General features: G+C 37.8%; 2 protein-coding genes across 3 annotated transcripts; one reads left to right on the forward strand and one right to left on the reverse strand.

Moving 5' to 3' along the window:
- Positions 1-5,326: 5,326 nt before the first annotated feature.
- Positions 5,327-10,806, reverse strand: LOC114355993 (ommochrome-binding protein). 2 transcript variants are annotated; one of them, XM_028309066.1, is made up of 2 exons: positions 10,682-10,806; positions 5,327-6,767 (listed from the first exon to the last, which is right to left on the reverse strand). In XM_028309066.1, exon 2 carries the CDS (start codon positions 6,757-6,759, stop codon positions 5,908-5,910), a length of 852 nt encoding a protein of 283 aa, XP_028164867.1. In that variant the 5' UTR covers positions 6,760-6,767; positions 10,682-10,806; the 3' UTR covers positions 5,327-5,907. The 2 variants fall into 2 exon arrangements, with proteins under 2 accessions (XP_028164867.1, XP_028164866.1); XM_028309065.1 differs by lacking the exon at positions 10,682-10,806 and adding an exon at positions 7,639-7,746.
- A 10,622-nt stretch (positions 10,807-21,428) lies between these two features.
- Positions 21,429-24,837, forward strand: LOC114355992 (uncharacterized protein K02A2.6-like). Its single transcript, XM_028309064.1, has one exon. The coding sequence runs from the start codon at positions 21,849-21,851 to the stop codon at positions 24,369-24,371; it is 2,523 nt and encodes an 840-aa protein (XP_028164865.1). The 5' UTR covers positions 21,429-21,848; the 3' UTR covers positions 24,372-24,837.
- Positions 24,838-27,448: the final 2,611 nt, after the last annotated feature.

Consider the following 27,448-nt stretch of genomic DNA (forward strand, 5'->3'; position numbering starts at 1 on the left):
GCGCTTTTGTGAGTCCTAATGTGTGCTGCCCTAACTGGGTATTGTGATCTGAGATGCAGTGATTCCAAGCAAGGTACTGGTGGTAGACTCACGACTGCTAAAGGAGTATATGACAAAATAAAACTACACATTTTGTAACGCGCTTTTGTGAGTCCTAATGTGTGCTGCCCTAACTGGGTATTGTGATCTGAGATGCAGTGATTCCAAGCAAGGTACTAGTGGTAGACTCACGACTGCTAAAGGAGTATTTGACAAAATAAAACTATACTACTACTAACGTGCTTTTGTGAGTCCTAATGTGTGCTGTCCTATAACTGGGTATTGTGATCTAAGATGCAGTGATTCTAGTCAAGGTACTTGTGCTAGGCTCGACATGACCTATGCGTACCTATGACACGAAACTCTGAAGTCGAATTTCAAGAATCAGCATTTCAGCCAGAGGACGTCCAACTGCTGATCATAGACATTGAGGCTTATTATTGGTTGAATTTATGACTGAGATTGAATCGAGTTTAGAGCATTGTGTTAATGGCACAGGTCCTAATGTAGTTTTGTAATAATGCTAACCAACAAAAATGTAGTTTGATATGATGTAGAGTAAACAACAGGCTGTGCTTGTGTTTTGTTATGGTAGCTTCGAATAGGTTTTGTAAACGTAGTCAATCTTTAGTAACAGATGCAGACGATAGTTTGGTAAAGGCACTTTGTACTGTTAATGCCACCAAATAATGGAAGATTAATTATCGCCTTTATTCTCAAGTCTCTAACTGCGACTGCAAAGTCTTCTAGAGTGCACCGAACTCACATTTTTCAGTGATTAGCACAAGCACAGACATTATGAAACCACAGTCGTTAATATTTATTCAAATTGTTTGCTTAGTTTCAGCTAGATAATTGGTATTTAATAAAAGGGTTATTTATCATTGCAGGGTGTATGCGACAGGTTTCAAATAACTAAAGGTACTCGTCATATTAAACTTAAACTAAATTCGTCTAAAAGATCTAAGATATTATGAAATATTCTTAAAACAAACAGGTTTTTAACATCTTTATTTATGTTCTAAATTCAGGCGTTTAACTCGTGGAACCCTAATTAAGTGGTCGCTTGAAACCGCGGTAACAATTGATTTCTATTGTGTATCGATTCGCTGGCACTTGAAGGGCTACATGTTTCATCATCATCATTTCAGCCACAGCACTTCCACTGCTTAACATAGACTCCTCCAATGATGAAATAATTGTTCTTTATTATTGTGACTGTACCAACTGTACCCATGTCATTTGTGTAACGCACCGCGCGATTTTTCTTTTCAATTACTTGCCGGCTGCCATTCTGGGCCTAATACCCCATTCAGTCCGAAGCACCCTCTTTGAATGTACGTGCCCGTGGCAGCCATGTTTGTGACTAGAGGTCTCCATCACGACAGGACCTCTCATTTACAACTGTAAAAGTTATCAGAGACAGTATGGCCATTGAATATCCTGACGCTGACTACTATCTGGGATTTGGTTGTGGAAAAACTGGTTACATTTTCTAATTTCATATTATTTTACTTTTGCCGTGATGTAAGGCAAGAACAGTATAGCACGTCGTCGTGTGGTAGCTCGCAATTATAGAGACCCGCTTCGATTCCCGATCAGATCATAAAAGAAGGATTGAGTATTTTAGCTTGAGACTACGACCAAATCAATAAGGTCATCAAGCTCATTCTACGTATTATTTTCTTGAATATAATAGTAATGTTTTCCCAATAATAGAACTAATTGTTAAAAAGTGCCCTGTGTTTAAAAACAAAATTCCTGAAACCAAGCCGAAATATAGCACGTCGTTAAAACTCCAATCGAGTGCCATCAGACTCGCGATTCCGAACCGATCGGATGTCTATAGAATCGCATTTTCGATGTCAACTGGCAATTCTGGAGGAATGGTGATGGCGCCCGCTGATTATGACGTTTCACAGCGGAGCGGAATGACGCTTGGGCAGTTTCGGTCGTTATTTTACACGGGCAGGAGTATTAGGTAAAGCGATGGCAATTAGGCGAAAAAAGCCCATTGGTGTCGGCATCAGCCTGCCGATTCGAGACTCGAAAAACGCTAGTTCGATCCCCATCCACGACTTCTGCACTATCGTATAGTGAATCCTCTCCTCATTTTATGACAAATTACAAAAAAAATTGATAATAATATTAAATGTGCACCAAAAAGTAGAAAAATAATTTCTGTTGATTTTTTCGAAGTCTGTGCCAGCATGCAAAGGTGCCAAGGTTAAAGAAACGTAGGTATATAATTTTCCGACACAATAACTTTTAACAGTGATTTAGTTATTTAATTTTCATTGCGATTACGAGTAACTTGCAAAAGTCTCGTTCACTATACTTAATACAAGTCCGAAACTTTTAATACTTATGATAATGCGATATGGAAGGAATGAAGAGCTTTCGGTCGAATTGAAATTCCGAACTGTCCTTATTTAATTGGTTTATTCATTACATTAAGCACTTAATTTTACGCACAGTTTTAAAATGTTAATATCGGTGACTTTGGAATTTTTCCCCATTAACCTTTTGATTCTTGCAGATTAGCTGGAAGCTGGAAAATAGTAGAGTTTGTAAATACTTAGGCCCTAAGTAGTACACCGGGTTTTTTAAATGCGCAGGCGCCGACGCATTTTTCCGTAAGACTTTTGTGTGTACTTATCGCGTCTTAAGTAAAGGTAAAAGTAAAATAAAGGTAAACTTTTTTACGCCATACTTATTTTCGAGTCATGGATCGTGCTTTGTCGCCGGACCGTGTATTTTTTATGTGACAGGAGGCAAACGAGCAGACGGGTCACCTGATGGTAAGTGATTATCGTCGCCCATAGACACCCGCAGTCCCAGGTCAGGGGCCTGGCCTTCAAGGTGAAGATACGCTCTCTTCTTGAAAGATTGCAGGTCGTATGGGCCCAGAAAACCAGAAACACCGGAAATACCAGTGTAGAAACCAGCTCGTCAACACGCGCCCTTACTCCTCTGTTTGTCTTATGAATAAGGACTTGGATCAAAAACCGCGATGTGCAGTCATGAATATTTTATCATGAAAATGAAAAGAACAGTCACGCCCCTTATTAGGGGAAGAACGATGCGGGGCCATTTTAATATTCTTCCCCGCGTCCCAAATAATCAAATTGATGGATACTCCGCAAGAGAAATAATAGGACTGCCAATCACGACGTATTATGAAATAACCGGAAATTTTTTAACGGTTACAAAGAGCTTCGTTTTGATGTATGTTGTAGGGCACGTATTTATTATTATTAACAGATGCCATTCAGACACGTGCCCTAATAGGAATCGCGTTTCAGCCCGATTATGGCCACTGCTGGGCAAAGGCCTGCCCCAAGGATTACCATAACGATTGCTCGTAGAGCTAATGGCTGGGACAGAAAAGTTCTCGAGACCGACCACGGGCCAGAAGACGTAGTGTGGGCAGGGCCCCCACTAGGTGGAAGGGCTAACAAGTTCTGGGTAATCTTCGATGGACTACTTAAGAGCTTTGCAGGTAACTCTACCTTCTATTGATCCTTTAGTTAAAGATAAATATCAAAGGTTGATTAATTTCAAAGGAGTAGTCCATAAATTGTATCGCTTTCATCATTTTATAAATGACCAAAATAATTTTCTAAATATAGACGCGATTTCTCACTGAATTAATTATGTAGCTTATACCTCGGAGACATCATTCAATAGTACTTTTTCCGAGAATTTTATCAGAAGAATTTCCTCAAAATACTCGTAAGTTATTATCACCAAGACTATTTCAGTATTTATCGTAATAAATGCTATTTTAGTCACAATATAAGTCTTGGGAATTTTTTATTAAGTCTACTAAGTCGGAGCGTGTTCAACAAAAAGAAACAGAGTTGAATTTGTTTCTTAGATAAAAATATTTGTCTTATACAAAAATAAAATTGTTTCAATTATTTACTCAAAAATAAATACGGCTCTGTCAGAGACCCACGCTCTTTTAATAAAATCAAAAGAAAATCCCCGGTCGTCTCTTTTTTCTAAATATAGCCACCTATTTCTGTTTACACAATTCGTTCTGTTTATGGCAACCTTGTCCTTGCTCAATGTTAATTGTGGAATTGATTGGTTGTGTTCCTTAATTGATATGACCAGTCTATTTCAGTGCGTTATAATAACAGTCTATTTGCGGTAATCGGACCCGAGGATAAATTGGACTAAGTCAGTTCACGGACATGACGTAGGTAAGAGCTCTGGGAAAACACCATAAAGGTAAACATTTATATTACGGTATCTTTGATATTATATTTGAAACTCTTCCCATGATCTTCTGATTAAATTCGCTACGGGTTTGAAGACAGAAAGCTATCCCTCGGGACTGAACAACCTTCACTGGTTGAGTTTTACTAGAGACAAAAATGAAGATCCTGACTATACAGGAATTGCAGTGGTTAACTGTAAGGCAGTCACTCCTCAATTCAATCTTTTTTAAGCATTAACTTGCGTAAACAGAAGTAGTCTTGCACCCATGTGAAAAGCTGAAAAGCGCTGAGAAGAAGTTTCATTTACAAAAAACAGTGAGCATCAGTTGTTTTTAAATTGGTCCAACTGTGATTTTACATGTGTAACTCAGCTAGAAATTGAACCCTTAAACTTCGGATCGAAAAAATTCAACTCTATAAACTTTATCTAATGGAATTCATGGTGTCCCATTATAAACCCAAAAGGTCTCTAGTTCTACTCTACCACTAGGAAATACCGAATTATCTATCAATTNCATCAATTTTATCGTAATGGAAATATCCTCAAATTACGCACTATAAAAACTGTCGGATGATAAACAATTTATTGCATTAAGAGCGCCTACTCATAGTAAAAATGTGGGCTTATATTGCGTACATCAGGGCATCAGCATCATTATGATTATGACATAAGACCGCATTACGTCACCGTCATACTTGACAGAATGCGCGTGACGTACGGTGCATGCGGATATGAGCGTCATCCATCTCCCCTGATGACACTGGCTTAATTTAAGGCTAACAAGGATTAATGATACTTTTAATGATATTTTGTTTAATGAGTCGTGAGATTTTATTAATTTCATGCCTCTGGTCCGGATTTTATTTCACAGGTAGGTAGTACTGTGGACTGTTTATAGTCAAAACAATTCCGTAGTTTGTAAAAATGACAAGAGGGAGGCAACTAAGGCAAGTAGGTAATTATTAAATTTTTAAGTAGGTATGTAAACCCAAAACTTGATAAAAATATTTTTATTCTTATATCATAATTATTTAAGTATGAGTATTATCTAGTTTACATTATTATAATATCCATAACATTCTCATAATAATTTTAAAGCCCGTCTTGTGAAATGAGCGTCGTTTTTAATATGGGCCAAGTTTTCAGTTACTAATTGTAGGATTATTTTGTGCAAGAACTCTTAAAATGAACTCCATTCTTACAAATGCTGTGTTTTAAGCCAAACTATTTCTTATTGTAATAAATATAAATATCTTTGGTGAATCTTAATTAAGTAGCAATCATAAAAATTAAATTAATAATCGTGTACACAGGATACGGTGCGCTACACTTCGCCGCACTGTGCTAGGGAAATTCCCTGGCTATTTTACATTAAAAACATCATAAAAAAATACCTCTACGTTTAATATTATGATGACAATAATTAGCAATATTTATTGTTAAAATATCACTTTTTAAGTGCAATTACTTTGACGTAATGCGGAACATGAAAATAGTGTTGAGTGTTGTGAATGAATAATTTTTTTTTCATCAAAAAATTAAGAGTCAAGTCATAACGTATCGTGTGTACACAGCCTTATCTTATAGGTACTCAATAATCAAATCACAGGTACTTTATCGACACAACCTTATCCACCTTTAGCACAACGTAGCGTTTGTCACCGACATCTTGTACAGCGCTTTCCCGAATGAAACTAGAATATTGTTCTCGTTGTCAAAAGTCATCCCTGATATGTGATTCATGTGTGCAACCTTCACCACTTTAGACTCGCCCAGGTTTCTCATAATATCCACTTTGTAAATCCCATCAATCCACCAGGTGTAAACTACACCATCTAAATCCACAGTCAGTCCTCTAAAGAAAGCATTTTTGGACAACCAATGAGTCTCCTCTCTCTTATTCAGAAATAGACCAAACGTGCTCAGAAATACGATCACATTATCCTTGTTTATTACAAAATTCTTGATGGGGATGTATTCTAGAACACTGTTGAACGTGTCGCCTTTCTTAACGATGATTCTGGAGTCGTTCGACTTCACAATATACAGGTTGTTGCTGAAGAATAACGTTAGGATTTCGTCTCCTAAAGAACTGTACCAGGCAAGTTTCTTCGAGAGATCGTACGTGAAAATTCCGTCTCTACCACCTAAGTATACAAGCGACTTTTCTTGATGTATAGCGAAGGTACCGAAGTTGTGGGTCGTGGAGTTGTCATTGACCATTCCATTAATATCTATGTTTTCAATATGAATGTAGGCAACCTTATAATACTCAGGATCTGCGATTTCTGGTTCGTAGCTGTAGAAGAGGATGTTTTCGGAGTGGAGTAGTTCCATCTTATTGATAACGATATGGGTTCTGAAGTTAGCTTGCAGGTCGAAGAGGTACATGACCTCGTAGCAGGTGGTGTTGACCTTGACGCAGGTGTTGCAGACGTCCTCGGCTTTGGACAGCGCCAGGTGCATCACGAAAGCTGCGAGGATCAACATGACTGTGTCTGGAAAGATAGATGGACGTTTTATTAAGCATGATAATAACAGAACAAACTAAAACAGCTCATCGGACTATAATTTTTTGTTGCAAAATAGCACCTATTGCCACAATATAAGATGTAGTATTATATAGATATATTATATAGCTTATCTTAGTGTCAATCATCTGTACAATATAATTTTGTAAAAGTTTCATTGGTTTGGTAGAGCTTTAAAGTTAACAACATTATTATGGCACTGATTTTTGAAAGCACTAATCCATTAACATATACGCAATAAAAGAGGGCACGAAAAATATNTTAAAACAGCTCATCGGACTATATTTTTTGTTGCAAAATAGCACCTATTGCCACAATATAAGATGTAGTATTGCTTATCTCAGTGTCAATAATCTATACAATATAAATTGGTTTGGTAGAGCTTTAAAGTTAACATTATTATTATGGCACTGATTTTTGAAAGCACTAATCCATTAACATATTATACGCAATAAAAGAGGGCACGAAAAATAGCGCTCATACTCGTACATAGGTACTGAATCTAACTAAAGAAATATACGGCCTTGACCTCTTTTCTTTTAGTAATACAATAGGAAAAACAGTTCTAATGTACTATCATATTTTTGTACAAAATAAACAACTCTACCGAATAGGCAAGCAAGGCAAGGCAGTAACCTAGTCACATAGAGTACACAAGTAAATTATACTACTTCAAAACTAACAATATTGAGTATATTTGCTCTACCATACAATATGTAGCGTTAAAAAAACTAGTTGCGTGGGATGCTTGTTTTTTAAACATGTTTTGTCTATGACAACAACTCGTTCCTAAAAAAAAGCTAACCTTTTCTAAATTCCAAATTAACTAAAAACGAACCTGGCCCAAAATGAATAGAGAAAAACAACAATAAATACACCATAGTTCACACAAAGTCGCAATAAAACCATAAACACCTTCAACCACACCGAAGTACACTGACACACTGAATCGATACCGCCGTTCCAAATAAATAATTAATACCTTACTTGGACATAACTGCATATTTACTGCACAAGCAACAGGGCTAAAAATACTAAAATCAATATTGTCTTCTACCCACGGAAATAGTGCGGCCTTGAACCGTTTCGGTTAGTGGAAACGTGGGGTAGTAAAGTTTTTGTTTGAAAGTAGAGCTTTGGCTGGGCAAAAGGCATTGGGGATGGTAATAAGCATGTAAGCTTAGATTAATATTTGATTCCTTTTTGACAAAAATATAGCTTCTCTGAATTTTACTATGAATTACATCAAACAAAAAGGTACCACTCACTTAGGGTACAAATGGTTTTTTACTTTTTGTTAGTACTCATGTATTTTAATACAAAAGATGAACTTAATGCCTCTAACAGGTAAACTTTGAGCCAAACAGACATGAGAGTAGGCGGTACCTAAAAGTACTATAATACTAGACTTGCATTTTAAAACTATAAAACTTGTTTCAGACTTTTCAGTCAATTAAATAAGCGCTTCACACTTTGATAAGGAGCTTAAACGAGCAAATACCTAACTATGCGACTAAATTATGACTGAACCAGGACAAATACATACCCACAACATAACTCCAAGTCTTTGAGCTCGCATCATTCCTGGAAGCCATATGGAAATGTGCCCGTATCTCAAGACGCGACACGTCCAAATGTATGCAAACTGCTGGCTAACGGAGTTAGTCCCTTTGCCTCTGTTGCAATAAGCTACAACGTCTACCAGCTATTTTAGCACTGTTTTTGCCATTTCTATCCTCACTCGAACTTTTTGGACAAGGATGGTTGGCAGGATATTCGCTCAGCAGTGGGACATGATACTCGTAGATGTAAATTACCTAGTCTCAAACTAAGCAAAGCATACCTACTTGTACCTGACCCTATGTAACGGCTGATGGATTTAAACATACTTAGCAATCGATTCATACTATGAATTTACGTTAAAAGTTAGTAACTCCGGTTATAAAAGCTCATGGTCATTACACTAACACACAGAACTAACATGTCCCCAGCAGTATTTGAACCACCAACTTTGAGTTTTAAAGCTGGTTAAAATTGAAACTCTAGCTGGTTTCTAGAAATGCAGTAACGTAGGTAAACATTTCTGTACGAAAACTTTGTAAACTACAGCAGTTAGTAAACGCCTCAATAACCTTAATGTTAACTGAATATTCTCCCATCATTAACTTTTAGCTGCTGCACCAAAGTTTCAACTGTAAATTCTGTAAATGCCAATACAGTTTCTTATTTTCCAAATTGTTATTACTATCACGTATCCGATTCGTGTTTTTAATCCGAGACGGAACTCTCCTATACTTCACTCTTATTAAGAAAATTCACAGGTATCGTACGAAAGGGGAACTTTTTGGCATAAATTCTCTCATGTCAATCTTTCTTTGTGCAAAACTAAAATCGCATTACAGTTATGTTATGTATTGTTACCTAGGTAGGTACTTTGTAAGCTTTACTTAGTTTTGAGACTGAAAGTCCCAGCAACTAAGTACCCAGTTGTTTTGATTAATAGAACAGTTTTCCGTTCCAGAAGTAAGTAGGTACCTAGCTACAGAATTATTGTTTAAATGCAACGTATCCCTTCTAATGCATACAAGCCTCGCTGACTAACGGCGTTAGTCCGCCTTTGCGGATTTAGCAGCGAAAATCCGACTCATTGGGATTTTCGCCAATCTCCGAATTTAACTCTCTATTTTCAAAGGATTTTGTAACTGGTAAACGGAAAGAGCATTTTGAGGAACGAAACATTCAATTGTTTCTATTTAGCTACGTTTAAGATTAGCTTTTATACATGACATAATAAGAATGAATACCTTCTAAAACCCCAATATCTATATTAGATTACAACATAAATCATAACAATAAAACTTCAATTTAAAATCGAAATGCAAACATTTTTTGTTTAAAACTCATAAAACACATTTATTTTTGCAAACAGGCTTATAAAAAGCACTTTTACACGTCCCAGTATTAACCCTACCACTGCTTCGGGACAATAAATGGTCCAGAGCTGAGAAGAAGCAGCGCAAGAAAAGTCACTATTGTCAGCTTTGTCTGAAATGCGCATAGGTTGCTTTTTGCTTCCGTGACTTCATAAAACATGGAAAATATAAAAAAAAACAGCATTTTATCAAAAACCGTCTGATAAAATCCCAATTACGTCAATTAGGTTCCTAAACTCTACAGCTGCCAAATCCAGCCAATTTGAGGGTTTGACGCACTAGACTAGTTACCTAACCCGAGAACGCCTGCAGTACCTACGTCACACCAGTCGAATAGATACCACTCCGCACTTGGCACGTAACCCGCATTAGGCATAAGTACTAGGCTATTAGGGGATAAAAATATAGTTTGAAATAACAGTAAAGTGCCTAACCTACTGGTATCGTAGTACTGCGGTATTATTGAGTATTGAATATCTAGTGCTTTTGATTTTATGGATATCCACATAAAGATAAACACTGCGACACTGCGGCTTTTATACAAAGTAATAGGTGCGAATTTGCTACAAAAAATTAAAATGTGCTGTCTCTTAACTATGGCTTCTACGATATCTGACATAATGAAATTAAATGATACACTAATTTAGGTTCTAGATCCCTTAGATCCCTTTACAAGAAATGCAACGCAAGAAATTCATTTTCATTTAATTCGTGATTTCCAACTTTTTTACATGATTACCAACAAAATGCAACATTACTTGTAAATTAATTAAAACAAAAATAGGTTTGTACAATCGACTACACAAAAAAACAAAACCTTCAACTATACAAAAGCTGTCACTTACCTTAATCTGTACCACCACAAAATTTAACACTAACTTTTTTTTCAGATTAAAAAGCATTAAGGTTTTATATACCGCCGAATTAAAAATAAAAAACAAAACTAACCTTTTTCGTTCCGTCAGAAGAGCATTGTCGCACACCACTGCCACATCGGCCCACCACCACGGCCGCGCGTCGAATACCACCACCACGGCACACGTAGAGTCGCGTGCAAGCTCTCCAAGGTTACCGCTAATTCTTTATTAATGCTATGGTTTTTCAGGCTGAGTGGACATTTCATGCATCCACGCCATGAAGGTACCCAACCTTCATATTTAAACGTAATTCCGAATACTCATTGATGGTATTCCGTGAATCTACACTAATAAATATAGAAGAGGAAAGATTTGATTGTTTGTATTGAATAGGCTCCGAAACTTTTTAAAAACGATTTGAAAAATTCTTACACTATTAGAATCCTTACATTATCCCTGATGAACATTAGGCTATAAGATAGATAAGTTAAGGCAACTTTTTATTGGCGGTACGAAGTTCGCCGGGCCAGTTACCTATTAATAAAAATGAAAAACGTGTGCATGCAGATTAACAGAGTGACATTTTATGAAAATTATATTATCGAAATCATCAGATGCGACAGTTTAATCAAAACAGGCTCGTATCCCTAAAGGAATAAGGGTAATCAACATGTAGGTAACGCCTGACGTGATGTCTAGTATAACTCACTCGAAAGTTTCATTAATCATTGTAGTAGTTTACATAATTTTACTAATGGCTTTACACAATCTTGTTGGTAGCACGCAAATTGCTTTACGAATAGGCAGTCGTGATTTCCACGCGATTTTGACAATTGAAAACTGTTGTTAGCGACAAAGAAACTCTATCAATTATTAATAACTCGAGTGGTACGAAAATACGAGTAGATAAGTATAGTCATTGGCTTAAGTTTAGTAAAAGCTACACGACAAAAAAAAGTAGATTTAAAAAAAGGATTAAAATTAATTAAAACAACCTACTCGTATCTACCTAGCATAAAAAATCGTTTTATTCAACACAAATGAAACAAATAATCCGGCGGTGTATAATTTTATTAATTGTAAAAACAAATAATATTTTATTATTACTGATTGCGTATCGCGTTAATACCTACCTATGATTATGTTACAAATTAACATTTATATTTTGGTATGGTGTGCAATAAATATCTTTCCTACTATATTAAAAATTATTTATTTCTAACCAGCTCCATTCCCTCCATGTTCCAAAACACGACACAGCTTATGGGTCCGCATAAAGGCTCCGAACGGCAACTAAATAATTATCGCCGTTGTCCATTGTGCAACCACTACATAGGAAGATGGTTCTGAATAATTATAGGGACAGGAAGTGACCGGAGCATATTATAATGTATAACTACATTTTGGGACAGTGCGGATGACCGCGGGATTTACAATTCATCGCATTCATATACGCTACGCGTGTTGGACACCATTCTGTTTGTAAACAATGCATCTCAAAAGTAGGGCATTTTATGTGGTTTTATGGGTAATTTATGGGTCTGAATCTGTGGTCAGAATAGTTCAGTGGTAGAGTTCGGTCCGAGGTTCAGTGCTAGATTCCTCAGTAGGTACGTACTTAAATTTACTACTTTGATTTTTTATTTTATTAGATTTGGAATCAGCCAACTTTTATCCACTAAAATAGTAAACAACTTTTATTCGAATACAATATTAATCTGTAGATACATTAAAATCGTGAGAAGGATCGTGGGTTCGATTCCGTTCGTTATGCTATGTAATGACTCTTCTAGAAGTACATAGATCATATAAATTAGAAGTAAATAATATTAATATCTTTCATAAGTTGTGTTATTGTCNTGTGTGTAACTGACAATACAGTTCTCGAAGCTCGCAAAATAAAGCAAGTAAATAATTTTATTGTTAAATGTGTTCAGTTGTTAACGTATTTACGTAACACTGTCTATTGTCACAATGCAACTCGTTTAAACAACGAGATAGCCGCAATATCTCGGAAAACAAGTAATGGTAAACCAAACCTCTTGTAGAGCAATGAAAAGATGTAAATAAGGTGGGAAATGTCGCCAAACGCACAAATTATTATGGATTATTTTAAGCGCTAACAAACTACCTACATATCTATTAGGAACTGCGGGTATCTAATTACGCGATAAAGATAATGACATTCTTTATCTAGATTAGATTTTATTAAACCCTTGCTGAGATCTAACGTTGCTACAAAACAGTAGATTTAAAGTAATATTAACATTGTCTTATCTTTGATACTTTAGTAATTTGTAAATAGTCAGAAGTTCAGGAGCGTCAAATTACTCGAGAGACCCAAAGTGGCCAAAAACTTGATTGATAACATACGCATTATAATTTTATTGTAACAAAGACTTGTTGCGAACTTTTTGGCTACGTACTTTGGGTGCTACGAACTACTTGACTGACTATTATGGATGTTTACACTCACCTTCTGTCCGTTCGTTTCATAGCCTCCGCCTCAAACCGAGTGTCGCTCCTGGTACTCATTTAAACTGCCTTTCACACCCCACCCAGAGTTTTGCATTTCTCAGCACCACGTTATGACAGATTACGGCCAGATCAACTTCTTTCATCTTGGATGAACCACAATTGATATGGATACGAGAAGGGTTAAGAGTAATTTTGAGGACTCACACATAATTAAAAAATATTTTAAACTAGTTTTGCTAAGTTACAAAGCAATAACTTCCGACTGACCCCGCCACAGATGAGAGACCCCGCGCACTGCCGGTTTTTTTTTTCGCGCCGCACAGAACCTGCTGACCACAGATGACACAGTCTTATATTTTTTCTTCAATGAGGTTGAATAAGCATCAAAACAGTCTTGTATTTATAAACTGTGAAGCGTATTAAAAATCTTAAAAATCTTATTTTAACAGTAAAAAATATTCAAAATTATTTTCTACAATTATAAACACGTTATTGGCTATTTTAAAAACAACGTCGAATCACTTTTACAATGCAATTACTTAAGAAATGCTGCTGTATGTTACTTCATGTGTGGTTGTCCACAGTTCTCGCCTTAGCCACGGCTTATTACGAACTTTTATTAGATAAGATGCTTACTTTGCTGTTATTTTCGCGAAATGAACTTGTGAGTGATTGAATAAGTTGTCAAAGATGTGATAGTACTACAAATTGGGAGAGTCCAATCAAACTTGGGACAGTTGGAGGTTCTCGCTCCCAGAGTTTGAAGATATTTTCAGAAGAATGGGGTAAATTTTACAAATTCTCCCAGGTGGACTACAAAATACGAAAAAATACGAATGAAGGGTAATTTTATTATCAGAGCACAGATTTGAACCACGTAATTCAGATGAACTTGATCAACTTTTACCCCGGTAGGTAAAGGTGATCTTTGAACCTCGTGCTGAACAACAAAGCAATTTGAAATTGTATATTTTAGAACGTATAACAACGTCATTGTTCACGGAAAAATAGCAGGCTTGTGAAAATATAGTCCAGTAGAATTAGCTTTTAAATCGGAAATAATTCCTACAAAAGATTTTATTGTTTTAATGGCTTCATTGCTTGCCCATTAAGACTCCCCTAAGTTTTCGACTTCGACGGAGTTGTGCTTAAGTGGTGGGGGCCCCCGAAAGGGGCATTTTTTCGGTTTTCCGGTTATACCGCGTAAAGAACTTACCCTATCAAAAAGTGGTCTTCATGACGGTTGAAGGGCACTTAATCCTGCATTGAATAAGACCAAATTCATATGTTTTGGACAAACCGTTCTCGCGCTAAAGTTCGGCAAAGTAGAAAATATACGTATAATTAATGACCCTCTCCACGTCCACTGGCTTGTTACCCACATGCTTCCAAGCCTTGTAAAGGGTCGCCTTAACCAGTGTAACCCTAACAAGGCTCACGAGTTTGATTCGCTTATCCTTGTTCGTCCCAGCCGTTCCTTAACTGCGGTTGCTGCACCTCTTCCTGGCACTCACCTGAACGACTCTGTGTTACCTACTGTGGCTGCCCCTCTTCCTTGTATCCTCCTGCATGATTACGTTGCCTAGCCGCATGCCTGGTCTAAGGTTCGACGCCAAAAATCAATAACAACAAGTTCATATTAAAATGCTGAAGAATTTTTTGTTTGTTTGTTTGAACGCGCTACTCTTAAGAATTACTAGTTTGATTGAAATCATTATTTTTGTGTTGAATAGCTCATACATTGAGGAAGGCTATAGGATATATACAATCACTCTACGACTAATAGAGGCGAAGCAGTAAAGAAAAATGTTGCAAGCACGGGAAATAGTATTTAAACTATTTTCACTCGTACGAAGTTGATTTTGTGGCGTCGAACCTTGGACCAGGCATATGGCTAAGCAATGAAATCGTACAGGAGGGTACAAGGAAGAGGGGCAGCCACATTAGGTAACACAGAGTCGTTCAGGAGAGTGCCAGGAAGAGGTGCAGCAACCGCAGTTAAGGAACGGCTGGGACGAACAAGGATAAGCGAATCAAACTCGTGAGCCTTGTTAGGGTTACACTGGTTAAGGCGACCCTTTACAAGGCTTGGAAGCATGTGGGTAACAAGCCATTGGACGTGGAGAGGGTCATTAATTATACGTATATTTTCTACTTTGCCGAACTTTAGCGCGAGAACGGTTTCTCTAAAACATATGAATTTGGTCTTATTCAATGCAGGATTAAGTGCCCTTTAACCGTCATGAAGACCACTTTTCGATAGGGGAAATCCTTTACGCAGTATTACCGGAAAACCGAAAAAACGCCCCTTTCGGGGGCCCCCACCACTTAAGCACAACTCTCTCGAAGTCGAAAACTAAGGAGAGTCTTAATGGGCAACCAATGAAGCCATTAAAGCAAAAAAATCTTTTGTAGGAATTATTTCCGATTTAATCAATTTTTGTGTTTAATTGAGAATGTTACTAGGTATGCAAAATCACTTAAAACCTATGTTACAGTTAAGCTTTTACATTTACAAATACATTAGTTTTTATTTCATTCAGAAATACCCAGTAGTTATGATTTTATAGGCATTCAAAGTTCGCTTAAATATTGAGTCCCGCCGACGGTCACGTGACCCCGTGTGACGTACATTCACAGCGTCCGCTCACTAGAAAACGGATATAAACATACTTAAATATTTTTTTTTTNCGTCATCCGCAGACCAACCCCCCCCCCCTAATTTAGAATGACGTAATATATGGACGGCCCCTATGTAGTTATTTTCGAAAATTTATTTACAAGTTCGCACAAATAGCCCGTCCGTTAACTGATCTAAACAAAATAAAAAAATACTTGTGTTTGGGATAGTAAGTAAACAAATCGCCAGTTTTGAGGAACTGAAAAAGTGTATTTGCGCTAAGCCGGTTTTAGCATTATAAGATTCCGCCTAGCCGACAGAAATACGTACAGATGCATGCAAAGCAGGAATATCGGGTATATTATTACAACGAAAATCTGATGAAACTTTACGACCCGTCATGTACTTTAGCGGCGTTACTTACTTGTAAGGAAGAGAGCAATTATCATACTTAGCTACGAACTCGAAACATTGGTGGTAGTGGAGTTGTTACAAAAATTTCGTGTGTATGTAGTAGATAAACATGTCAAAATTGTAACTGACTGTACTGCAGTGCGAGCTACTTTAACGAAGCGTGATATTATCCTACGAATCGCAAGGTTGTGGTTATTTTTTTNCACTCAGAAGTGGGATATGAAACGTAATCGTCCTGGAGATGGAGGCTACGGGGTCCGGCCACCTGGATGGAATTCTTCAAACCGAGAACCAAACCAAAACGAAAACGAAGATGACCGTGATTTATCACTACCCCCGGCAAGAAAATTATTGAAGCATCTTTTGGAAAATGAAGTGGACAGGGCGATACGTGACCTAGAACAAGAAACTGTGCTCATCGTGCTGCATCGCTCATACCAGAATTTGACCCAGACGGAGAAGAAAAAAAAGTATCTACGTGATTGAAGAAAATCGATCAGCTTGGAAATATACACGATTCGAACGATAACATCAAGGTGGTGAACACTGGTGGAAAGGACGTCGTGTGGAAAGCTGGTCAAGTCCTGACGCGCGCCTTGAGCTGCGAGGAGCCAACAGTAAGCCAGGTCAGTAGCCAAGCCATGTCATCTTATGATTTCTGTTTATTTAAAGTGCCAAGCCAGTCTCAACTCAAAAGTGCCTCGCATATGTTAGATTCACATTATGTCTCATCGGTAGACCAAAAGTCCGACCCTATGATAGGTGGTGTTTCGCTGACCGATATAAGGATAGGAAAATTAAATGAAAACGAGCGTAGTAGTTTGATTCCTTTAATAATGCAGTATGAAGATAGTTTTGCAAGTAGTACAAACGGCCTAGGATGTACAGATTTAGTTCAAATTAAAATTAAACTCGCCACTGATCAGTCCACATATCGACAACCTTATAGATTATCATTGTGAGCAAGAGATACTAAAGTCTAAAGTTTCGGAATTATTAGATGCCGGTAGTATTATAAAAGAATCTGAGTCTAATTAGGCATCGCCCGTAATATTAGTAAAGAAAAAGAACGGCGACAGCAGGCTTTGCGTAGATTATCGTGCCCTGAACACTGTAACGATAAAATATAGGAAGATCACATTTCAAAATTAGCCGGTAAGGTAAATTTTACTTGTCTCGATATGGCACAAGGGTATCCATCAGGTTTTACTGTCTCCTGAAGACTCTCACAAAAGTGCTTTCATTATNCTCTTTATGTCCATTTTTAAATAATACTTCGATCATAGAATTAGGTACTACAACACACGACAGCGTCCTGACGGGCGCGCGCGTGACACTCGACTGATATAATACCCGCCGGCGGGGCGCTTCGCTGTAGGTAATTATCGGATGTACCGCGCGGAGTGAGCCAGGCCTGCTCAAGGCGATAAATTAAAAATTATACTTGATCAGTTAAAAAGTAATACGGCAGGCCTCGATATAACAAAAGATTTTGTGTTGATAAATGATATGTTTTACCGAAAAACACTAATTCCCATTAATTGGTAAGATTCAATAAGATGCTCCAGAACAGCTAGGTGGTAAATATCTAGTTCAAATGCATCATGACAAAAAAGGGCACGGTAGGATTAAAACGTTGTATACCTAGAATTGATCAAAACTGATTTTTGGTTTCCGAAAATGTCACGATTTATTCGTAAATAGGTAACAGTTTTTTTACATTGTGCTTATGGGAAAGGCGAACATGACAATAAGGAAGGTATGTTGCACCATTTCCCAAACCAACCGAGCCTTTTCGAATGGTCCACGTAGGTCGTAGACCATCTTGGTCCATTCTGTAGAACAAAATAAAAAGGGCAAGCGTATAAATTTTAGTGATAACCGACGAATTTTGTAAATTTGTTATTTCGGAACCAACTCGAACAGTAAACTCAATAGAAACTATCAAAGTACTAAAAAGGATTTTAGTTTGTTTGGATATCCTGATAGACTAGTAACCGACCATAAAAAATCGCGCAGTTATCTTAACTAGTAGAGTCTTTTAATATTTAGGCTGAGTTTTAAGAAATTTGTAGTGGCAATAATATTCACCAAACCGAACCTAATTAACGACCCTGAATCCCTTGAGATTGGCACTATCTATTACAGTAGTTATAATATTGTAATTGTCAACTGTATTCAAGCTTACAAGACAAAAATAAATTGTGTCAATTGAGAGGGAGCTGTTTTATTTAAATTTTTTTAATTTCACACAAGGAACGGTACTTATATAAATTTCTGCAAGCCGGACAACCTCTTTTCACGTGCAGACTATTCACCATCTTCTCAGTCTGCACCGGTGGCGGTTCAATTCCAGTCACCAAGCCGCCAGGAAAAAATCCTTTCTTGCAATGATTCATAAAATACACATTGCAATGTCAACCTTTATTCCTTTGGAGTTCTTATGGAGTAGAAGCACTTAGCTAGCAGTCATTTGTTTAAAGTGTGTCTAAATTTATTTAATGTTTCAAGTCTCAGTAAACCTCAGTAATTTCAGTCTCAATGCAATAAATTAAAAATTATACCTACTTGATCAGTTAAAAAGTAGTACGGCAGGCCTCGATATAACAAAAGATAAATGTTGTTTGTGTTGATAAATGATATTATGTTTTACCGAAAAACACTATACGGGAATCGTCTTGTAGTAATTCCCATTAATTGGTAAGATTCAATAAGATGCTGCAGAACAGCTAGGTGGTAAATACCTAGTTCAAATGCATCATGACGAAAAAGGGCACGGTAGGATTAAAACGTTGTATGCCTAGAATTGATCAAAACTGATTTATGGTTTCCTAAAATGTCACGATTTATTCGTAAATATGTAACAGTTTTTTTTACATTGTGCTTATGGGAAAGGCGAACATGGCAATAAGGAAGGTATGTTGCACCCTGTTCCCAAACCAACCGAGCCTTTTCGAATGGTCCACGTAGACCATCTTGGTCCATTCTGTAGAACAAAATAAAAAGGGCAAGCGTATAAATATTAGTGATAACCGACGCATTTTGTAAATTTGTTATTGCGGAACCAACTCGAACAGTAAACTCAATAGAAACTATCAGAGTACTAAACAGGATTTTAGTTTGTTTGGATATCCTGATAGACTAGTAACCGATCATAAGAAGGCATTTACTAGCAGATATTTTAAGAAATTCGGAACAGATAAACAGTTTAAACATACGTTGACAGCTATTTCATGCCCGCGTGCTAATGGCTAAGTTGAACGCACAAACAGAACTATTCGCAATGCTTTGCGTGCTACGGACCCGGGCGAGGCTGCGGGTAACTGGTCCAATTCGTTGCCTGATGTAGTCTGTGGTATAAACAATACCATTAATGAAACTACTGGGTTTAAACCATATGAGTTGATGTTTTCTCGTAGTGGTAGGTCAGTATGCGATGTTTCTATACCGGGGCGTGTTGTTGAAACCACACAAGAGCAAACCTGCGAAAGCAAGTGATCGTATAACAAAAGCTAGTGCCAGGATGAAACGTAATTTTGATAAACGTCGAAAAAAAAACGCTCATGTTTGTAAGGAAGGTGATCTGGTGCTTTGGAGACAGGCTCCTACTAGTAGTACTGCTAAGGCCAACACTAAGCTACATAGCTCTATTCTAGTCCCTATATTATAACCAAAGTTGTTGGCAATGATAGGTACAAACTCAGAAGCATCAAGGGTTTAAGATACAAAAGTTTTACGGCATTAGTTTCTGCAGACTCTTTGTGGCCTTACCAAAGTATAGCTCCTGTGTCTGACAGTGCCAGCAGCTCGGACGAGCAGTTGGAGACTGAAGATTTAATAGATCTGCTATGGAAAGCTAATCACAAACCTCTCTGTTCCCATTGCGGGAGCAATTGTTTCAGGATGGCCGATTGTAACGCAACACCGTATGCCAGCCTATGCCTGCCTCGCCAAGCCAGCGCCAAGCCAGCGCTAAGCCAGCGCCAAGCCAGCGCTAAGCCAGCGCTAAGCCAGCGCCAAGCCAGCGCCAAGCCAGCGCCAAGCCAGCGCCAAGCCAGCGCCAAGCCAGCGCCAAGCCAGCGCCAAGCCAGCGCCAAGCCAACGCCGCCACATCCGTAATGCAGAGTACGCCATTTGACTACATCCGCTATAAGACTGTGACGTCACTACCGGTTGGTTATCGATGGCCACACCATTTGGGTGGGGGTTTTGTATTATATAGCTGAGGAGCTCATTTTCCGGGGCATTCGATACCGAATACTAAGTTAAGCTGAAACTCTGTCCGATTACTGTGCGAAATATAAAAAGTTGACTTGTAAGCAAGTGTTTCCATTCCCTTCTGTTTAAACCGCTTAAGTTAGACGCTTGAAATTTGGCATGCAGGTCCCTTAGTAGGTAAACTTAAACCTTAGTTACAAGAGCTTCCTCGTTGTGGATAAAAAAAAAAAAAAAAAAATATTGCGAAATTCCAACAGGAACGGGAGTTAGCGGGAAAAAACATTTGTATGAAAAAATCTAAACCGCGTAAGATAGATGAAGGGGGTAAAACGGGATCCACGCGTACGAAGTCGCGGGCTTCCGCTAGTAGTAAATAATTAAAAATACAATGAAGTGATTAATTCCGATTCCATTATAATATGTCTAGGTTATATACTTAAACTGAATATAATACTACACAATATGATTCATAAAATACACATTAAAATGTCAACCTTTATTCTTTTGGAGTTCTTATGGAGTAGAAGCACTTAGCTAATAGCCATTTGTTTAAAGTGTGTCTAAATTTATTTAATGTTTCAAGTCTCAGTAAACCTCAGTAAATTTCAGTCTCAAGGCACANGCCAAGCCAATGCCAAGCCAATGCCAAGCCAACCCAAGCCAACGCCAAGCCAACGCCGCCACATCCGTAAGGCAGAGTACGCCATTTGACTACATCCGCCATAAGACTGTGACGTCACTACCGATTGATTATCGATGGCCACACCATTTGGGTGGGGGTTTTGTATTATATAGCTGAGGAGCTCATTTTCCGAGGCATTCTATACCGAATACTAAGTTAAGCTGAAACTCTGTCCGATTACTGTGCGAAATATAAAAAGTTGACTTGTAAGCAAGTGTTTCCATTCCCTTCTGTTACAATTTATAAAAATTTTGCTGCGGTAATGCACTCCTCCAAATTGGACCACAGTCGCGGGGGCCGGATTCGACAAATATCGGCATGTCTCTGATTCAGCCCTTCTAGCGGGAAGATAGACGAAAGTACGGAAGGGGCACAAAATGTAGAACTCTTTTATCTGATCATTGTTTTCGATTTCTGTGTGTTGGCCACTAGATACCGCCCTATCTCAAATACATCTAGGACTAGAGCCCTATCGCTATTGCATCTCGGACTTGACAACTTAGCGGCTTCCGGTTCCGCCCACGGATTTTACTCTCTGGATTGCACTCCTTTGGTCGTACATTAAATAATTGTAAATTGTAACAAAGTCAAATAAAACCCGTATTGATATACAAGGAGTTTACTGTTACCTCGTACACATACACAACAGCTGGCGACGAGGACCGAAACGAATCTACGGAAAGTGAAATACCTTGTGCGTGTACTTCAAGTGGATGAATAACCTCCAAAATGTGCCCAAACTCATGTCCTTACACCTAAACTCCCATCTTTCCAGGGGCCTCCTATTACCTGTGTTGATAGCCCGCTACACAACATCCTGTTTTCCTTTCCAAACAAATTGCTACAATGGAGGGACAACTGGCACACGTACTCACCAAAATGCTGGAAACAATGGCGCGCATGCAGGAGCAACAACAAAATAATTCCGTAAGTGGAATATCATTGCAACCTTACGACGAAATTAACGAATCATTCGATTCATATCTACAAAGGCTGGAGAACTATATCAATTTGAAAGGCGTGACAAATGCCACTACAAAGGCACACATCTTCTTAAATTGTATTGGCCCTAAATACTATCAGGTGCTTAAAAATATTACATCTCCGAGTACACCGGAAGGCAAGGACTACAATGAGCTTGTCAAAATACTACGAAATCATATTGCACCTGAACCAGGTGAAGTGGCTTTACAACACAAATTCTGCTTGAGATCACAGCATGAGTATGAGTCTATTGCTAATTATGTAGCAGGGCTAAGAGAAATTGGGGGAAAGTGCAACTTTGTGTGTAATGGATGCCAGAACAGCACCTTCGATACCCACTTGCGAGTTCAGTTCATCCGGGGCCTGCGCAGTGCTGAAATAAAGGAGAGATTACTTCAAGAACCACCTACAACAAAAGTGGAAGACCTCATAAGAATCGCAATGGCTATCGAGACCTCAAAATCTGAAACTAAAGAAATGGATAATGCAAATACAAACATAAATAAAATTACATTACATAAGAACAAGAAAAATACATACAATACGAATACATACAATACAAATAACAAGAATAATGCTAAAACAAATATTAACAGCGCTAGTCAAGAAAGAAAAACTATTAAGTGCTTTAGGTGTGGAAAAGATAACCATAAAGCAAGTAACTGCCGGATTGCGAACAAACTATATTGTCAAATTTGCAATAAAAAAGGACACCTCCAATCAGTTTGCTTCAAAGATCAGAAACAACTGGAAGTTGAAGGCATGTCTAATACAGTAGAAGAGAGTGATGAGGAAATATTTGAAATACATAAAATACCTATGGAAAACAATATTACACAAAACGACAAGTTCAATATCACATTACAAATCAATGGAAAAGCACATACCTGGGAACTGGACACTGGCGCAGCAGTTACAACCTGCTCCTCTACATACTTAATCAGGCATTTCAAAGATATTAAGCTACAAGAAACTTCAATAAAATTGAAAACATATACTGGAGAAACAATACAACCGATGGGAACCTGCAACTTAAATATCAAATATAAAAATAAAGAAATAGAAGGAAGAGTATTTGTGATCGATAGAGAAGTAGACCCGGTGGTCGGAAGGGAATGGATAAGAAAACTAAAAATTCAATTTGAAGTAAATTCAATAAATAAAGAAGGAAACGATATCACGGAAAAAGAATTTGGTGAAAGATTACAGATGTTATTGCATGAATATGCAGAGTTGTTTTCTGAAGACATCGGAGAAATAAATGATTATGAAGCTACCTTTAAATTGAAGGAAGGAACATCACCCATATTTTTGAAACCACGACCAGTACCATTAGCTCTCAAAGATCAAGTGGAAGCAGAGATTGATAGGTTAGAAAAGGCAAAAATTCTGGAAAAAGTTAACTACTCAAAATGGGGTACTCCAGTAGTTCCGGTAATGAAACAAAATGGGAAGGTACGATTATGTGCAGACTACAGAGCAACTCTAAATAAAAGCCTAGAAAGTGATAACTACCCAATACCGAGAATAGAGGAAATATTTGCGAAATTGAGTGGAGGAAAATATTTTTGCACACTTGACATAAACCAGGCGTACTTGCACATGAAAACCAATGAGGAAACAGCAGAAATGCAAGCCATAAGTACGTCCAAAGGTACATATAAAGTCAAAAGACTAATGTTTGGAGTGAAAATTGCACCCAATATTTGGCAAAGATACATGGATCAAACTCTTCAAGGAATGGAAGGTACAGCATGTTTTTTTGATGACATTGCCCTACAAGGAGCTACATACATACAATTACTACAAAGAATTAGAAGAGTATTCCAGAAATTACAACAATGCGGACTACACTTAAATAGGAAGAAATGTCAATTCATGCAAAAGTCGGTAAACTACCTCGGACACGTTATAGATGAAAAAGGCCTACACCCGACACAGGAAAAAGTAAATGATATCAAGAATAGCCCGTGCCCAACAGATACATCATCTCTTCGCACATTTCTGGGTATGATAAATTATTACCAACAATTCATACCAAACCTAGCTTCAAAGCTCAATCCACTATATAAACTATTACATAAAGACACGAAGTTTGTGTGGACAAAGGAATGCAACAGGATTTTTCAAGAACTCAAAGAGGAGCTATGTGGAGAAAAAGTGCTGATACCATATCATGTAAATCTGCCAGTAACCCTGGCCACTGACGCATCACCAATGGGATTTGGAGCTGTACTATCGCATATCATGCCAGACAAAACGGAGCGACCAATAGCTTTTGCATCAAGATCCCTAACTAAAGCGGAAGAAGGCTACAGCCAACTAGATAAAGAAGCAGCAGCACTTATTTGGGGATTGAAGAAATTCTTCCAATTCTGCTATTGAAGGAAAAGTTACTCTGATCATCGATAACCAACCACTTGCTAGAATTTTACACCCAGAAAAAGTGACACCTGCAACTACAGCGATAAGATTAGTACACTATGCAAACTTTTTGGCAGGATTTGATTATACAATAAAGCTAAGGAAAACAACAGAACATGCAAACGCAGACTATTTTTCAAGATTGCAACAGAATAATAATAATAAAGTAGCAGAAAGTAAACTGACAGATGATGATGCATTCTACCTGAACCAAATTACAGAAATGCCCATTACATTACAAGAAATAAAAAGAGCTACAGCGAGAGACCAGCAACTTCAAAAACTATACATGGACATACAATCAGGAATACATGACCCTAAGAGACTACATGAATTCTCTTTACAACATAACTGCATTTTTTATGGGATAAGGATTGTTATACCAAAAGAATTACAACCAAAAATATTAGAGGAACTACATACAGCTCATACAGGGATTGTAAAAATGAAAGCATTAGCCAGAAGCTATGTGTGGTGGAAAAATATAGATGCAGACATAGAAAATATGGTAAAACAATGCAAAATGTGTTGTTTGATGCAGAAAAACCCAACCAAAGTACCTACACATAGTTGGGAATACCCAAAAGAGCCATGGAGCCGTATTCACATAGATTATGCGGGCCCTTTCATGAACAAATATTTTCTTGTAGTGGTGGATGCATACACAAAATGGCTGGAAGTGATACCTACTACCTCTATCACTGCCACATCTACCATAAATATACTAAAAAGATTATACACTACTTTTGGTCTACCAATCACTCAAGTTTCTGATAATGGTACACAGTTCAAATCGGAAGAAATGCAAAGATTTCTGAAAGAAAATGGAATCCAAGCCAAGTTTACTGCTCCTTTTCACCCATCTACGAACGGCCAAGCAGAAAGATATGTGCAAACGCTGAAAAACAAACTGAAAGCAATGGTTAATGAAGAAGGATCTTTACAAGACAAATTATCCAAATTCCTTATAATGTATAGAAAAACTCCTAATAGCACAACAGGGTTGAGCCCGGCTGAGATGATGTTTAAAAGAATATACAGAACGAAGATAGACTTGGTAAAGAGAGATACATATGAAAGGATAAACAATGACAGTAATGAAGAGAAAAATTTTAACAAAGAATTTAAAAGTGGAGAGCGAGTACAAATTAGAATGTATGATAACAACAAATGGAGATTTGGATATATTATAAACAGAAGAGGAAAACTACATTATGAAGTAGAGGTAGATGGAAGGATACACCACAGACATGTTGATCAGATACTGAAATCGGCATGCATGGAAAGTAACTCATATACACCGGACAATTACCTGTCAGCACCAAGAGAACCGCAAGAAGTATTGCAGTCTACACACATGAGCTCCACCACACCGTTTTCACCGAGGGCAAGTGCCACACCATCTTCACCGAGGGCAAGTGCCACACCATCTTTACCTTCACCTTCACCGATGACAAGTGAAATGAGTGGTGGAGGATTGCATGCTCAAGGCCCGGTATTGCAGGAGACCGTGTTAACTCCCCCACAGCCGGCAAGAGAAACAGTGTTACGCCGGAGCGGCCGAACTATTAGGCAGCCGCAACGACTGAACCTATAAATAACAAGGGAGAGAATGTTGGCCACTAGATACCGCCCTATCTCAAATACATCTAGGACTAGAGCCCTATCGCTATTGCATCTCGGACTTGACAACTTAGCGGCTTCCGGTTCCGCCCACGGATTTACTTTCTGGATTTGCACTCCATATTGGTCGTACATTAAATAATTGTAAATTGTAACAAAGTCAAATAAAACCCGTATTGATATACAAGGAGTTTACTGTTACCTCGTACACATACACAACACTGTGAAAGCCATCTTGTAGAACTGACGAAAATGTGCCTCTCTAGTACAAAAAGTAAAAAACCAAAAATTTTGAGTTGTGCCCCTATATTATTAAGGGTGCGATAATAATATGTTAATTTGAAATTATCAAGAGCCACCGAAATTGTATTTGAGCCACCGGAATTAAGAATCAATCCACCGAAATTTATTTATACAGCGGAATTCGGAATGTTATGGATGATTGTCTCAAATTACTTATTTATTTGTTATCAATTAAGTATTATTATCCAGTAAAGATGTTTATAATTGAAAACAATATTCAGGCCTATGTTGTGACCCTAAAAAACCATCAGATCTTCCCATGTGAGTCGTAAGAGCCGACCTAAGCAATCAAAATACTGGAGGGTGGGCTGCAGCATCTTTCCAGGTATTATACTACCATACTGGAACTACCAACCAGCCTGCGGCAAAATCCCTCCATAGAGAATAAATCCAAAACTTTCTGGCTCTAGCCGCCAATAGCCCCGTTATTCTAGACTCATCATAAAGACATCATACATGACCCTCAAACCCAGAAACCAACTCTAGTCCCGGGAGGGCGACCAACTGCCCCAGGTTGGTGTTAGGTTTGTCTTCCATAAGTCAAAATATTGGTCCAGGCTAGCCAAGTTTTCTATTATCCTAATAGAGGGCGGCACTGTCGCGTAGTTCACTTCGGCTCCGTAGAAATTTTCAAATTAAAATTACCAAATACCGCGAAAAGTTACAAAATAAGTAATATTTCAACTAATCAAGAACCGCAGCAAACGTGATAACGTTATCCAAGAGGGAAAAGTGCAGAATCAGCCAAAATACAACAATTAATCATCCAACAAACAAGATCACAAATTCTGAGAACTACATTAAACGCAAGTGTTTTGTGAAGTGTCAAAGCAGAATTAGTACAATGCCGATATTATGCAAATAAAAAAGTGAGTAAAAAGTAATAGAATAAGGTTTTGATAAACATAACCTAAAACCTTACCGAAATCGCCGTAATACCCAGACTACAAAACAGAAACAAAGAAATACTCAATACTCAATACTCAATAGTTTATTGCTTCCATAATGTTTACAAAAGGTGTTATTGGTAAGGTAAGATACAATTATGGACCCTGTCGGGCACTGCATTTTAGGAGAGAGGAAGATTTTTAGATTTATTGCATTANTTTTAC

This window comes from Ostrinia furnacalis, unplaced genomic scaffold (assembly GCF_004193835.3).
Source record: "Ostrinia furnacalis isolate ACB-3 unplaced genomic scaffold, ASM419383v2 OfSCF2600, whole genome shotgun sequence".
NCBI lineage: Eukaryota > Metazoa > Arthropoda > Insecta > Lepidoptera > Crambidae > Ostrinia > Ostrinia furnacalis.

Bases quoted from the DNA above. Each gene is read 5' to 3' on its own strand.
- LOC114355993 (XM_028309065.1), bottom strand. From the start codon at position 7,681: ATGGTGTATTTATTGTTGTTTTTCTCTATTCATTTTGGGCCAG. The intron at 6,768-7,638 runs GTTCGTTTTTAG...CTATCTTTCCAG, and splicing joins CTCTATTCATTTTGGGCCAG to ACACAGTCATGTTGATCCTC.
- LOC114355992 (XM_028309064.1), top strand. From the start codon at position 21,849: ATGGAGGGACAACTGGCACACGTACTCACCAAAATGCTGGAAACAATG.